At 40.4% G+C, this 16771-nt stretch overlaps 1 protein-coding gene across 1 annotated transcript in view; it reads right to left on the bottom strand.

Annotated features, from left to right (window-relative positions):
• FNBP1L (formin binding protein 1 like) overlaps positions 1 to 16771 on the bottom strand; it is a 72442-nt gene that overhangs the window by 41896 nt on the left and 13775 nt on the right. Inside the window, exon 2 of the mRNA XM_019501630.1 lies at positions 5463 to 5578. Coding sequence (XP_019357175.1) covers positions 5463 to 5578 — 116 coding nt within the window. The remainder of the gene's footprint in view (positions 1 to 5462; positions 5579 to 16771) is intronic.

The raw sequence follows: 16771 nt of genomic DNA, 5'->3' as shown, positions 1-16771 counted from the left end.
GCTCTCTTCTGCACCCTCTCAAGCTTCTCCACATCCTTTTTGAATTGTGGAGCCCAAAACTGGACACAGTACTCCAGCTGCGGCCTCACCAAGGCAGAGTACAATGGGAGAATGATGTCCCACTGTTTGTTTGAGAAGTATCTATGGATGCAAGCCAGTGTTTTGCTCGCTTTACTAGCTGCAGCATCACAATGAAGGCTTATGTTCATCTTGTGGTCAATCATGACCCTCAAGTCCCTTTCATGTAGTGCTAACCACTGTAGCACTGCCAAGCCTATAAGCATGCTACAGGTTTTTCTTCCCAAGGTGGAGAACCTTGCATTTTTCAGTGTTGAATACCATTAGGTTGTCATCTGCCCATTTCCTGAGCCTCATGTCCTCAGGCATCCACACCTGAGGACATGAGGGTGATCAATATCTGCCTGGATCACCCTCATGTCCTCAGGTGTGGATGCTTTACCCCAGAGTTTGGTGTCATTGGCAAACTTGGCCAGTCCACTTCTGACACCAATGTCCACATCACTGATGAAAATGTTAAACAGTATAGGCCTTAGGACAGAGCCTTGAGGGACCCCAATGGTGCCTGCGCACCAAGATGATTGGCTTCCGTCAACCACCACCCTCTGAGTCCTACCACAGAGCCAATTCCCCAGTCAGCAGATTGTGGTGAGGTCAAGGTCGCAGTTAGCTAATTTTGCCAAGAGGTGATCATGGGATATCAAATCGAAGCCTTTTTTAAAGTCAAGATATATGACATCAATCTCTTCTCCCTTGTCCAGGTGATAGGTCACCTGGTCATAAAAGTAAATGAGATTGGCCAAGCAAGACCTACCTGCAACAAACCCATGCTGGCTATCCCTCAGGATATTACCATCAGCTAGTCTGTTAAGGATGGCCTCTTTGATAATCTTTTCCAAGACCTTCCCCAGGATAGAGGTCAGGCTGATGGGCCTGTAGTTTGGCGGATCTACTTTCCTCCCTTTCTTGAAGATAGGCACTACATTGGCCCTCTTCCAATCTTCAGGCACTTCACCAGAGAGCCAAGAGTTCTCAAAGATCTGTGCCGGGGCTGAGCTATGATGCTTGCCAGCTCCTTGAGTACCCTGGGGTGTAACCCATCAGGGCCGGCTGACTTGAAGGTATCCAGCCTGTCAAGGTGTTCCTTCATAAGGTCAGCTTCAATGGAGGGCAAGGAATCTCCCTCACCCAGGCCTCCCTGACCCATAGTGGGCAGGGGCGTCCCATGGGACTGATGAAAAACTGATGCAAAGTACCCACTTAGCAAGTTTGCTTTTTCCTGGGCATCGGTTGTCAGTTGTCCCATCCGGTTTAGCAGGGGTCCAATGTTGCCCTTGTTTTTCCTCCAGCTCCCCACATATCTAAAAAAAGGACTTTTTATTATCCTTGATATTTGTAGCTAGCTGGAGTTCTATCGCAGCCTTGGCTGTCCTGGTTTGCTCTCTGCAGGTCCAGACCTGCTGATATACTGAAAGAGATTGGTGTTCAACCAATGAATCATTCTGATGAACAATGTTCATGATTACACCATGTTTAATTTAATAACTTAACAGAGAAAATATTCAATTTAAAAGACTGTATCAGTCCTAGAAAATGCTGTAGTGGTAGCTGAGTTTACAAAACAGAATTTCTTTGGAATATTAAGAGCTCATGCTTTGGCTCTCAAAATATCTCTAAAAAATGTGCCACATCTACATTTGGATAATAATCAGCAGCCTACATTTTCAACTCCCATCAAAGAAAAACTGACTTGAGAAACAAACACATATGGTCATAATTTGCATTCACAAGTGAATGTTTAAGCTTGCTAGAGAGAATTAAAATAACTTCTCCAAGTTTCTATAAATAGCAATTTAGGTAAATGTCATGATTAAAAATATACATTAACCTGCTATTTGAAAAACAAATCAAGACAGTATGTGCGCTTTTCAGCAGAGATTGAGCAACATCACAATTCATGAAAAAAGTCTTTATTTGACTCAGGTCAGCTAGATGTTTCCAGAGATCATATCTCACTAATGAAGGGCAGAGCTCACCTAGACTCCACAACTAGAGTGGCTTTTTCCTCCTCAGGTCCAGGCTGAAGAAGCTGAACAAATTTAGAAAATTTGCATAGCATAATCAAAAGTTGCAACCCCCACACACAACAGTGTTAATGTGAAAGGTAATGTTCTGCACAGAACACAAAGGGAGTCAACCTCTGGAATTGTCTGTAATTCACAAGGAGGAAATAAACAAAACAGACCTTCCCCTCTCCCCTATTGATCAACAATGGATACTTGTAACAAAAACAACATCTGATAATTCAGTTCCAAAGATTCAGTGGGAACCCCATGGCATATAAGAAAATCAACTTCTTTCTCATTATAAATTAAATGAAATATGCATACAAGTGTAATTCATTTTTTAATATACTTTGTGTATAGCTGCATCTATTCTTGGAACTTCGCAATGATCAACAACATCCTTATTCTCTAGTTCAGCAGGTCCCAATCTGTAGTACATGTACCACCAGTGGTACAGACACCTTGTCACTGGTACACATTAACAGATTTATTATAATTACTTTATAAGACAAAAATTTTCTGGTAGTACTTAAGGATGAACTGAAAAAATTGCTGATGGTACTTAAGGTTGTATCATTTTAAATTGGTGGTGCACAATGTCAGTTTGGGAAGCGCTGGTCTAGTTCACTGACAACATATTTTAATAACATGAGTTTTACCAAAACACATATTTTTATATTTTCTCCTCAGTAAATATGCTCAAACAATGAAAAATTAACTGGCCTCAATATACAGTAAAATGCTTTATAGCTTAGAAATGTCATTGTAAAATTAAGAAAGGAACACACATGAAATGCAGACAAGTCAATGCAGACAAGTACAGGGTACTGCATCTAGGGAGAAGGAACCAGCAACACACCTACAGACTGGGGAACACCCTTCTTATCAACACGGTGGCAGAAAAGGATCTTGGAGTCATTGTTGACTCCAGGATGAACACGAGCCGCCAACGCGCACAAGCGGTCAGTAAGGCTAACCACACCTTGTTGTGCATCTACAGATGCATCGCAAGCAGGTCCAGGGAGGTGATCCTTCCCCTCTATGCGGCGTTGGTCAGGCCATAGTTGGAGTACTGCATCCAGTTCTGGGTGCCGTACTTCAACAGGGATGTGGCTAACCTTGAGAGGGCCACTCGCATGGTCAAGGGGCAGCAGGCCAGGCCCCACGAAGAGAGGCTATAGGGCCTGAATCTATTCAGCCTCGACAAGAGAAGGCTGAGAGGGGACCGGCAGGCTGTTTACAAACTCACTGGGGGGACCAGCAGAAATCAGGGGAGGCTCTGTTCCCCTGGGCACCACCAGCGGTTACTAGGAATAACAGCCACAAATTGCTAGAAAGAAGATTCAGTCTGGAAATCAGGAGGCATTACTTTACGGTTAAGGGTGCCAGGCTCTGGAATGGACTCCCAAGGGAGGGGGTGCTCTCTCCTACCTTGGGGGTCTTCAAGAGGAGGCTGGATATTTGGCTGGGGTGTTATGATCCCAGCACTTGTTCCTGCCTGAAGCAGGGGGTTGGACCTGATGATCTGTTTAGGTCCCTTCCAACCCTAAGCACTATGAAACTATGAAATCAGTAAGGTGGCTCCCAACTAGCAGGTGGTCAGAAATAAAGCTTCAGTTACTTAAGCAGACAGAGCACTTGTTCACACTGCATGGAAAAAAAGATTTTGATTTTGGACATAAGTTGGTTTATTCATTTAAACAGACAACCTGATCAAAACGGGCCAACAGTGAGCCATGGAATGATGCTGCACTCTGAAACACTCGCTCTTTTCTGAAATCCTTATGTTCCTGATGTGGAGAACTGGGAAATATTTGTGGGTTTTTTGATCAAATAAAATATGCCTATAGTGTATCTACATAATAGTATCCTGCCTGAATCCACAGTGCCAGATCAAAAGGGGTTGTTAAAGACACCAGAAAGAAGAGGTAAAGCACTGGCTTAGACAAGGAACATTCTCTAAAAAACAAAAGCCAGGTTGAAAGAAAGGAAGAGGGGCTCCTCATCTCCAACCCTTGGAAATGAGTTGTTTTTGCCAGTGATAGGAAGAGGGACATCAATAAATTAGCTTTTGAGAGAGGGAGGAGGAAGTTGTCAGTAAGTGCAGACTGACAGGCTATGACAGAGGCTGCAGTGAGCAAGCTGCAACTGATCCCTAAGGGAACAGGGTCCACCTTCATGGCTAAGGCAGCTTGACAGGAGAGGCAAGCATAGCTCAGAAAGTATATATACACAGGGGTCTCTTATATCCGTTGCTGTACACTTGTCAGCAAGATAAAGGCCACTAGTTCTGGAGAAACTGGGCACGTCTACATGAGACGTTTAATGCATGATAGTCTAATAACCAGTAGCATGCCAGGCAAAAAACCATTCTAATATGCTACTGCGCAGTAAGCATCACTAAAAAACCATGCACCGGCATTACTGCTCAGTAACTCTAGCTACTGCGCATTTAGTTAGTGCTTCATTAAGCAAGTACTAAACTAAATACGCAGTACTACTGCACATTAATGAACATGTAGACATGCCCACTGTCTCTGTAATCACAACAAGCTATTAACAGTCTACAGCAGAGGTTCTCAAACTCTAGTCTGCAAGCTCCATTCAGGGGGTCCACAGAAAGGTTGCGGAACAATCGAAAATATCTGTACTTGTAAGGTAAGACTACTGATATTAAAATATGAGTTGTGTGCTTTGATTTATAGAATGAAACAAAAGTTTATTAAGTGGTCCGCCAAGACCCTCAGCAATTTTCAAGTGGTCCGCAAAAAAAAGTTTGAGAACCACTGGTCTACAGGTTCCCAAGGGAAAACACTTGAGGATATTAAGGACTCAAGTGGCCTGTAGGTTCTTATCCCAAAACACACTGGAGAGACAGACCAGGCACTTGAAAGACGTGTATTCAGGGGACTGGAAAAGGGCCTCCAAAGACACAGATGGCCAAGGTCTATAATAGCAGTCCAAATTCTAACGCAAAGCAACAAAGCTCTGAGAGGAATGACTATTTCACCCTTCTGCTGCTAAACTTTGTTGAACAGAGGATAAAGAAGTGATCTAGCTAACATTATGAAATATTCATTTATAAAAAAGAAAGATAATAACCAGTCAAGACGTATCAGTGGTTTTTGCAAAACAGTACCAAGATCCCATTGAATCCATCTTTCCAGTTCAAAGATTTAGGCTGTACTCCACACTCATAACACCGAAGCTGAGAAAAGTCTGTGTGTTGTAAAAAGCAACTATGATTTAATTCATATGATGAATAAAAAACAGACTTTGAACCACAGAACCATGCATATCCATCTGCTAACTGATAACATAATTCAAAGCAACTGTTGCTGCATAAGTTTTTTTTTCTTTATAGAGACAACAACTTACCTCAATTGTTTTGCATAGTTTTGTTCAATCTCTATCCTTTCTTTCACAAATTTTGCATATCTCTCCAGGAAGTCAATGCCCCATTGGGTATGCTTGTCTAAGTTATCAAACTGATCCTTTAAAACATAAAGAAAGAAACATAATTAGTTTCAGATGGTAAAAAACATGACCAGAAACAATAGATAAGCTCATTTATTTATTTATGAAGTTGTGGTTTTAGGGCATATTAAATATTTACAAACCACTTACTACAATGAATATAATAAGGCTGGTCAGATGGATATCAAAATCCTCATACATCAGAATACTCAAACTAAAATTGTGTGTGTAGACACAGCTTTAGCTATTAATGTAAAAGCATTTTACAACTGTTGAATTTTAAAACTATTCACACTTTTTTAATAAAAAATAATGATAGATAATAAAAAGTCATAATAGATGCTAGCTAAAGCCTTCAGACAGAAATCAAGAAGACTAGACCACAGTGACAACAGAACTTAGAAACTCAATAACAAATAAAAAAGATGACTTCAGAAATTAAATCATCAAAACCCCAATAATTTTACAACCTCCAAATCTGAATTTTCACTATTATTAAAGCAGAGAATGCCAATACAAAATGTGGGTTTGGGAATGAAATATTTTTAAAAAAATGAAATCAAGTAAAACCAGTAAGATGTAATATAATGAACTACAATGCTCATTCTATTTTTATACCAAAAATGTCAAGAGGAAAAGTCTAGGATTTATGTTTAAGATCATAATGTTAATTGTAAAAAAATGTCAAAATAATAATTGGAAAGAAAGCAATGAGGTAAAGAAAAGGTTAATTTTCCCATCTCATATTTATAAAGTTTTGGTAAAAAGTATTAAGGGGTTTTTTTTCCATTACCTAAAGCTATGTATCCCTGCATGCATGACAACTCCAATTCAATATCATACCTCAGCTTAACAAATCATGTCAAACTTTGGTATTAACAACTTTACTCTTCTTATTTCAATGCATCCTATAGTGATTTGAAGTTGCATCAAAAAGCACTGAGGCACACTGCAAATAGAAGACTTAAGCAACATGGTATCGATTGAAATGGAGGTACTTGGAAGATACTGTCATGAAATACATCACGGTTGAGCGTGAAAGAGATCAAACAAAATATTATGAACTTTGACTAATGTAAGGAAGAAATTTAAAGTTAGGGTTTTTCTCAAACCTTCTTTTACATTTTGTCTTTGCTGCAGTGCCCTCAGTGTACCACACACTGTTCCTAGGGCCGTGTTACACAGTCATTTTAGATACTCTTGGAGCTCTTAACCCCTGGATTGTCCACACTAACCTGAAACTAATCTTAAGCACACTTTAGGATGCTTAAAGTTATGCTACTCAGGGAAGGTTTATCTTTGATCCATGTTACCCAGCTCAAGTTCCATTAGTGTGTGGCCACTCCCCACAGATGAACTGCCCAAGTTGCACCGTTCCAGCATCCCAGTATACAGTGTCCCTTCGCTCACTCCGCTGTTCCGTGTACAAATTTCCCATCCCCTGAACTCTACCGCCCAGGAGGCAGTGTTGGTACCAAGCCAGCATACCCCCCGGCCCTGGGGGTCCAACCTTCCCACCCGCAGGGGTGCAACCCCACACAAACAGCCTGCAGAACACATGCCAGATAGCCAGGCTGCAGGGCATGGACAGGTCCAGGAGCAGCATCTGGGGGTGAGGGCAGAACAAGGTAGGGGGCCAGACTGGGTCCCCATGAGCTGGGGCTTTTTTCCTGAAGCAGAGGTAGTAGCTTCCCCAAAAGTGCCTTGCCTCACCAATCCCACTTCCCAAGCACCCTGGAAAGGATGACCAGCACCCTCCACACCCAAATGCCAAATCCCAATTAAAACACGAGACCTTCTTTAATTTACTTCCTCTTTATTTCTTTTTTTCTTTTTTTACTTTTTATTTTATCTTTCAGTGGCTGATTTCCTTCATTTCACCACTCTTCCCCCACCTGTTGTATTAACTCTCCACCTTCCAGCTTCATGTTCCCACCCCCCTCAACCCACTTCTCCCCCCTCCCCCCCCAGACCAGGGGTAAAAGCCTGTCCTGGCTCACCAGCCCTGTAGTGGCAACTCACAGCTGTAGCTCCTAGTCAGACCCCTGCTCACCAACAGTGTGGCAAGTCACACTGTGCAGGTAGGGTCAGTCAGAGAAGGTATTTAGCTTTAAGGTGTGACCTAACACTAACAGTGATCAATATATGAGCAGCTCAAAGTACAATGTGTAATGAGGCCCTGACGTAACGACTGTGCGCCACACTGGACATAGCAAGACAGAGTCAGCTTTTATTCTAAATGTTTTGGTCATTTGAAATCAGACCTTTATCACTGTTTAAACAGTGGTCTGGTTTTCTTAGTGGTGGCTTTTTTCTGGGACTTAATTATCACTGCTTGTAAGCAAAAAATACAACTTTCTCATAAGCCTTGCTCTTTTATATTCTGCTCTTGTTCTTTAATTGCTTTGACAACATTATCCTTGCATCCAAATGAAGCCCCAATAAGGTGCTTTTGGTGCAGAGCCAACAGTCAGTCATTAAAAGGACTTCCTTCAGTGAGCAGCAGAACAATGCCTTTGCTGTCCTAGTTAGGCTGCTTACTCCACTGCTCTGATTTGCTGCCAAGGTTTCACTAACACTCTGGAACAACAAACTGCTAATGTTTTAGAACACATAACCAAAGAGGATGTCTTTTCCATACTACAGAAACCAAGTAACAAACAAATCATTCAGAAATCAATCAATGAAAGTCAATTCCCTGATACTGAGGCACTCAAAGGTGAATATGAATAAATGAGTACTAGCATGCATGGCCGTTACACTTTCCACCATTGACAAAAGAATCCTAACACACTAATTCCTTACTGAAATGCTTTTCCTAATTTGTTCACTTCCCCTTTGTTTATCTGACTCTAGAGGCTGCATGCTCCAAGCAAGGCAAACTTGTTTTTCTTCCGAGAGAACAATTTTGCATAGAGCAAAACAAAAATTGCTGCAAGATAAGGTTCCAATATTAAAAAAAATAGCTTACAGAAAGTTCCATCCATCTGCACACCTTCAATGGCTCTATGAAGTATTACCTTTCCTATTTTAAAGATGGAGACACAAAGGTTCAGATTTCCCAAGCTGTTACAAGTCCTCTGTTAAGAGTTGGTGTAATAGAACTTAAACCTTGTGGGGTCAGCACAGAGTCTTAGCTCCAGGAGGATTTTTCCTCTTCTAGCACACCCCTTCACTAAACATCATAAAACATCTGGAGTGCATGATACAAGGACAATAAAGACACCGGTCCTTCACTAAACCAAAAAGAGAGTGGGATCCACCCAGCAATGTTCCTCCACTGTCAGACAGGTGCACTAAATAAGACTGTAGTCCTGAGAGAACAATATGTGATACTGTAATCAATACAGCCAATCCAGCACATTCAAAACCAGTGAGCCAGGCCCAAAAGATGTGACTTTCTAGAGAGTATGATAGTTGCATTAATTAATAAAGGCATGAGTTAATGAAGAAAATACCTTAACAGCAAATTTTTTTTCTACTGACTTCCCAAGACAAACATACATAACTTAACACTGCATAATTACTGCTGTTTTTCCAGTAGCTCCCAAACTAATGAAACACTGTGCTTAAGTCAAACGTGTGTTGTAGAATTTTAATTAACACTGTATGTGACATTCTATTCTTAGGTTGCTCAGACCAATTGATGGATGGCTCAAATAGAAATTAGACTGCCCACTCACCAAATGGTATGCAGTTCAAAGCCTTAGTCATAAATGAAATGTTTGGCATTCCATAGGTCCACAACATGTCTGTCTGTCGAATATTCAGTAGGGAGTATTTTAACTATCAACTAGAATAATACAATAATCATTGGGAAACATGGGTGTAAAATTTCAAGTAGTTTAGCTATCCATATATAATATTTAGATTACGAGTGACTGATTTATATATATACACACACTTCTTCCTCATTAGCAAATGGGGTAGTGATGAAAGTAACCAAATGGAAAGTGTGAATTCCAACTCAAGAGGTAGCTGTTCAGTATTATCCATGATGCTGCAGACAGTAAAACAAGCTTTTACTAGCTAGTGGCACTTTACTTTTTAAAATAAAAATATTTTCTATGTAAAATCATTCTGAGTTTCAAACTTTCCACTTTTCAAGTGCCTTTAATAAGATTTGCAGAGGTATTGGTTGTAGCTGTATTAGTCTAAGGATATAGACAGACAGACTTCTTTGTGGAGATGTGATATCTTCTACTAGACCAACTGAGTAGTTGGGAAAAAGTTCTTGGCAAGCTTTTGGGCACAAGCACCCTTCTTCAGGCATAGGCAGTCTGATGTTCTGAGATCTCCAAGGAATGAAAGAAGCTAAAAGTGCAACATGATGTCAGTGAGAATGTAAATAGGTGCAAATAAGGAATAATACAATGGGGAGAGACAGGAAAGGAGGGGAGAAGAGGAGGGGGAAATAATGCCAAAGGTAAGTAAGGGAGACTACTGTAGTTGAGTTCTCCAAGTTAGAAAAGAGGCAGTCTGTGAAAAAGTACATAGCTGGAAATTAGGAAGACAAAGGTTGGAAAGGAAGGGAGGGAAGGAAGGGCAGGAAAAAGTGTAAACAAGATTTGTTTTGAAGATCAAGTTGTCAATGTGCCATTTCCTTTTTGAGGTGGTGATTGCTGGGTACTTCAGTGAAGATGTCTGGGACAGAAGCTTAAAACAGGAAGCTGAAAGGCAGAGGAGACCTCTGGAGACTCTAGCAGAGATAAGTGAACATTCCTGAACCTGAACTCAGCATCCTCCATACTGAAACTGAATCTCAATTTATTGTAGCATAAGCCTTGAGTGCCAATCAAGAGAAAAAGATAGAAAGACAGAAGGCTCAGAAGAGAATGCCACAGTGTCAGCAAAAATCCTTCCTTTTCCAGGAGCTACCAGCCTACCTTATGATGTACCCTCCACTGCCACCCACTGAACAACAGGCCTCATTTTCATTCTGGCAATTTACAGTTCTTCAGTTTATCCCACCACAATTGTTTATACTATTTGAGGACACACCTGCAATTACTCAGGTCCAGATTTTTAAAAGGTGCCCAACTTCAATCATGCTTAAAACTTCTACTGATATTGTAAGCCAGGACACATACACTCTGTAAGGCAGAAGTACCAAACTCTGTGGCAAAAGCACTTACATTCTGTGGTAATGCTAATTTATAAATGCACTCTGTTACCAAGAAATATTGCTTTTTCCCATTCCCATCCCAGCAAAAAAACAACTCATGCCACACACAGCTATGGGTTACAGCTGAAAACAGTATAGGCATAACATTATTTGATGAGTATTTACTAGCATGATTACTTGCAAGGATGTCTTTTGTTATGCTCAGCTCAGATTCTACACTGCTGCCCAAGCAACTGCAACTCAATTCAGAGCCTCCTTCCAATTGCATCAGTAAAGGAAGGTGCTTGTAGCAAATTTAAAAAACATTTTGACTTCTCAATCCTTAGCTGCTGCACTGTCCATAGATTCTAAGGTCCTTTCTGATTTTCTCATCTCACCTCTTCCATAACACTAGGTAGAAAACTCATCCCAGTAATCTTTGTGTCAAGCACATATTTTTGTATCTTTGAGAAAAAACTTTTACCCATCTTTAGGTGAAGGCTTTAAAGTAAAAGAGGATCCACCACGTTGCTGTACAAGTTGTTCCACTGCTTAGTTACTCTTGGAGTTCAAAGAAATCATGCCTTACTCTAAACAAAAGTTTTCTGCCTTCCATCTGCAACTACTGAATCTTATCTTTTTTCTGACAGATTAAGGAACCGGATATAACAAAAAAAATCTTTTCCCTCTACAATTAAATGAAGGTCATGATCAAAGCACGTCAATCTTCTTGTGGATAAATTAAATAGAATGCATTTCTTAAGTTTCTCCATCAAAAGACAGGTTTCCCAGACCCAGCCTTATTCCTGCAGTTCTATTCTGAACCCTTTCCAATTTTTCAGCCTTCTTTTTGAAGCAGAATTGGACACCATATGCCAATAATAGTCTTACAAAAAGCCACAGAGAGGTAATGCCATCTTCCTATCTCTACTCAAGGTTTCCCTGCAATATTGCACTAAACCTCTTTCCTACAGCATCATATCAGGAGTTCATGTTCAATTAGTTATCTGCCAAGACACTAAAGACTTTTTCCAGTGTCATTAAATGTATACAGCCTTCACTCGTGTGACCTACATTCCTCCTAGATTTATGACTTAATTTGACTGTGTAAAATCATATGTTGCTCAAATAGACCACCTTCACAAGTGATCCAGGGTGATCCGGCTGACTGACCTGCATCTCTCATTATTTACTTTCCAGAGTTTGACCTCTGTGAATTTTATCAATAACTATTTCATATTTTCTTCCAGATATCTGATAACAAATTAACAAAACTGAGTCAAGAAAAACATCCCTGTGGGGACCCCAAATGAAACACCCATAGTGGATGTCAACTCCTGTGATTTATCAATTAGCCAGTTTTAATCCATTTACTATAAACTACACTGATTTTGTGCAGTACTAATTTTCCTTAATTAAAGGAGATTGTGAGGCAGAAGTATAAGTCAAGTTCTTATAGAAGTGTAAGTGCCTTATATACATCAAGTGACCTTTATCAACTAACCTTGCTTGTCACCAAACAAATTGATTTAGTTTAATAAGACATTTTCAACAGAACTGGTTATGCTATTATCCTTTAATTCTTTACTGACTTGATCCCATATCAGTCTTTATTTTACCAGCTTATAGTTATTCAGGTCTTTCTGTCTTCCCTTTTGAAATACTGGCACAAAATTAGCTTTTTTCCACTTCTTTGTTCTCCGGGCTGCCTAGTTTGCCAGCCCAAACTTCCAAATCAGGAAGGGGAAGATTGCAAGCAAAATTCCACCTCTTGCTTCCTAATTCAGCACAAAGAGCTTTCACTATGATCCAGTGAACCCACCCATGTGGAGAAAGATGAAAAACCTTAAGTAGCTTCAAGGCCAGGGGTGGGCAATTATTTCGGGTGCAAGGCCGCACACTGAGTTTTGGCAAGTCATCAAGGGCTATGTGACAGGCTGCCAGGGGCAGACAAATATTCATTTTCTAAATTTTTTAGGGGCCCCACAAGCCAGATAGAATGGCCTGGCAGGCTGCATCTGGCCCGCAGGTGCATTTTGCCCAGCCCTGTAGCAGCTCCTTAGCAAGCAAGGAGAGAAAATACTGGGCTCATGAGTAGAGCAAATGTTCATTCAATGATAGAAATGCTGCGTTTCATGGCATCTTAGGGAAAAATGCCTAAGTATGCAATTACAGAATCATGAAGTCTGTGGGATCCCAGCTGAAATGAATGGAGCCCATCTCAAGGCTCCTGCATCAGGTTTTCTGTAAAGAACAGCCAGATGGCACTGAACTGGTTCACTCTCAATTCAGGTTTGTCATATTCTGACATAAGGATTAAAAATAAATGTATATACTTTAATAAAATCAAAGGACTGCGCCCCGCAGTCTGACCCAAGGAGATGTATTCAGCAGCTGAGGAATTACAGATTATGCTAATAAACTCTATACTAGTACAAATTAGGAGTTACAACACCATACTTCACACCTGGCTTTATTCTTATCAAACTATTTCTTTTGAGGAAAGATGAACTACTGAAACTGTTCAGTAAATGTTTGTGTTGAGGATAAAATTATGCAGCCATTTTGATATCAACTCGTAAAGTCCAAATCCTTTACCAGATGATTTTATGGAAGCCAACTCTCTCCAGGTATGCTTGTTTTAAGTTTGCAACATTTTGTGAAGAGCTGTCAAGTCTGCCACAATCACAGATTTAAAATACTGATTGCAAATGGATCTCTGAGATGTAAACAAAATATTAATAATACAGTAAAATATGTTGTACCTTAGTTTTTTTTCTTAGTACCCTGCAGGACAGATTAGGCTATGATTAAGATTAATATAATGCATTCTAATTAAAATTTAATCTACTTGTAATGATACATTTCCATTTTCTTGCTCTTTGAATCCCCTCCTGTCTAATTGTTTTTCCATCTTCTTCTTTATTTTTCCTATCCTATTCTAATTGCTTCTGTATTTGACTAATTGCTTTATCATTTTTCTTTCTTCTTGCCTGTTTATTTTCATAATTACAATTTGGTATTCTGAGCCCTCTTTTGTGCAATAAACCACTTTTGATGGAGCTGGATGTTTTCTGTTTGGAACATGTTGAGTATTTTATAGCCGAAACTTAACTAAGGATTGTATTTATAGAACAGGGAGAAAGTAATTTTGTCTCTTGTTTTCTAGGAACTTTGATTTGTAGGCTCGAAATACTCATCAGCAAATTGTGCATTTATCTCTGGAAAGCAGTGCAAGTACTGTTGTTCATGCTAAATTCAGTTCCCAAAACTGGACATTATGACTGATTCTGAAGTACCAATAAGGTAGAAATGGACTTCTTGCCACTGATGTCTTTTATTATGTTATCTGAGTTAAACAGAGACAAACAGAGCAGGGATACAGAAGAAAATTGATAATGGATGGATAAAAATGGTGCGAAGTAGGTAAAACATGCACAGAAAAAACTAACTGGAAGAGAGTTTAGTACAAATGAAATGAAAAATTAGTGGCATCTGATGACATACAAATATTAAATTCAGACAGATAAACTCAGATTCAATGCGACAAGTCAAAATATTTTAAAGGAAAAAAACTTGTGTATGCACACAAACCATGAAATAAAATGTTGTTTTAATATACAGAATCAAACATTCCTATACCTTATGATGTATGATGCTTACATCTGTGTAATAATAAACTACATAAAACCCAAGTAAGTTAGGAAATATTTAAGAGGCTGCTGAAAGCCCAGTCATCCCCACCTAAGTGACTCCTGGGACAGGTATTAGATTGCAAGAAGAAGGTTGAAAGCCACAGCTTTAGTTCAGCTGGAAACCAGCTACTGAAGAAGACAAGCTTATCAGATCTTTTGTAGAAAAGGTAGAGCTGGCAGGAAAGGACTGCCTTGTTTGGCTACCAACAGCTGAACAGAGCTGTTGGTAGCAGTGGAAGCGCTTGGTTTCTTGGTACTTTTCAGAGTATAGGTGGGGCACAGCCCTGTCTGAAGACTAAGCCCATAAGGGGTGTAAGAGTTTGTTCAGTTTTTATATTGGACTTTGACTAGCCTGGAAGGGGTGGAACTCTTCTGGGATGAACACAGAAAATTTAGGTCATATCACCTTGAAAAATGTAGCTTGAGCAGATCAGCTGAAAGACCAGGAGAAGGCTGCAGGAAGTACCACAAACTGACTTGCCAGAAAAGGGTGCAATCACAATTTGGCTTGCATCTGGAAAGTTAACTGAGACACTACCATCTATCTTCCTGAGTCTGTAGACAGATCCCCTTGTGCCTCTTCTACTGCTTTCCATAGCTGCAGTGGATTGAAGGTTGACAGTCTTGTCAGATTTTGCTTCTGCAATTGAGAACCCAGTATGCAACACTGAAACTGAAAACTAGGTCAAGTGCTCTGCCCTATAACAATAATGACAGTTTTAGCCTGATCTAATAGCAGGACTGTTCCAAAACTAAAGTAAAGAATTATTGCAATACCCTCAATTCTCCAGATGAATAGCTCTATCTTCCCCTCTTTTCCAGCAGTGAGAGGGGATTAAAAGGCTTGAATGTTTTCAGACCCCTATTAAATTTAAGTCTTTAAAGATCAGAGACTAGCAACTTGGTATGAATTCTAGCACAAAGATCTTAGCCCTTTCTAGAATTTTGGGGCAGGATTTGGCTTCTCACATAGGCGCTGCTCCTGGACCACAAAGGCCATCATTTCCCTAATGACTAATTGTGAGAGTGAGAACACTGATGTGTAGGTAGGTTCATGCTAATGGGTTTATTATCCTTTTAAAAGTGAGATTTTATAAATCTGGGGTGGAAGGGGGAATCTGGGACTTAAACTACAAGGTTAAATGTAGAATGCCCTGCTAAAGAAAATAGAAAGAGACTCATAAAGATCTGAAAGAGGAGAGAGGGGAAAAATACAAGTAGATGACTCTTCAATAATGCACTGTAATCTAGTCTGAAAAAGCAGAGTGAAGTGAGAGAGAAAGATATGGAGCTAGCAAGAGAGATGTGCATGAAGTGTATTTAGAACAAGAGCCGTAATAATAATACCCAACAAATTTATTCCTAGAGAGTAGGCAATCCTGGTAAAATGATCTCATTCATGTTTGAGGAACCCAGAAACAGGTACAGTAAGTACCACAGAAAAGCCCATCAGAAAATTAATAATTCTGTCTTCAGAGCAGGGTTTAGCTAGCCCAGTTATTCAGGGGGCTGCGTTGTTAAAAATACTGTTATGTGTGTTGTGGTCTTTAGTTCTTTGCAACAGAACAGTTGATCCATTTTTTCTTTTGTAATGCAAACCGAGTGAAAGCTAATAGTTGGCATTTTCCAAGGGGTGCTTTGAGTCTAAAAAAGGTGAGAACCAGTGGGCTAGCATTTAATATAAAAGGTATGGGAGCTCACTAAAAGGTACGGGAGATACTAATCATAAGAAGACAAAACTATTGAATCATCATTCAATAAGCAAGTACCCTACATCTTACTGAGACTGGAGTCCTGTGGAAATATAAAATGTGATAACGGAATTACAGACTGTACTGTAATGCATCTGCACAAGGATTCTGAATGGACAAGAGGCCTCAATACTGATATTTTTAAACAGCTGACTGGCTGACCCTTGCAACATAACCACATTTACTCGAATCCAAGACACAGTATTTTCTTCCATTCAAAATGGGGGGGACCCCTCATCTTGGATTCAAGTACAGGGCTGTGCCAGGACCAGAGCTGCTGCTGCTGCTGCTGCCTGGCTGGGGCCAGGATGGCTCATGTTGCAAAGGAGTGCAGAAAAAATCATATGGTACAGGGGGAAGAAGTAGGGGTCGGCATACACAGTGCCAAGCGGTAGAAGATGGAAGGGAACATGAGGAAAACCATATAGTAGCAAGGGAGCTGTTGTAGCTGCATCTCCAGTTCTGGTCCTGATTTGGGCCAGGGACCAGAGCTGCTGCTGCTGCTGCTGCTGCCAGGATGGGCCAAAGCCAGAGTCATCATGTACTCCATGCCCTGGGCCAGAAATAGAGCCAGAACCACCAAATAGGGTAAATGGTTGCAGGAAGGGGCAGGTGGTAAAGGCAGCAAATGGTGGGGCGGGGGGGGGGGGGGGGAAAAGC

Source organism: Gavialis gangeticus, unplaced genomic scaffold, assembly GCF_001723915.1.
Source record: "Gavialis gangeticus isolate Ggan-Ray unplaced genomic scaffold, GavGan_comp1, whole genome shotgun sequence".
Lineage (NCBI taxonomy): Eukaryota > Metazoa > Chordata > Crocodylia > Gavialidae > Gavialis > Gavialis gangeticus.
The sequence above is the reverse complement of the archived record's forward strand: the minus strand, read 5'-3'. Positions and strand labels throughout refer to the sequence as shown.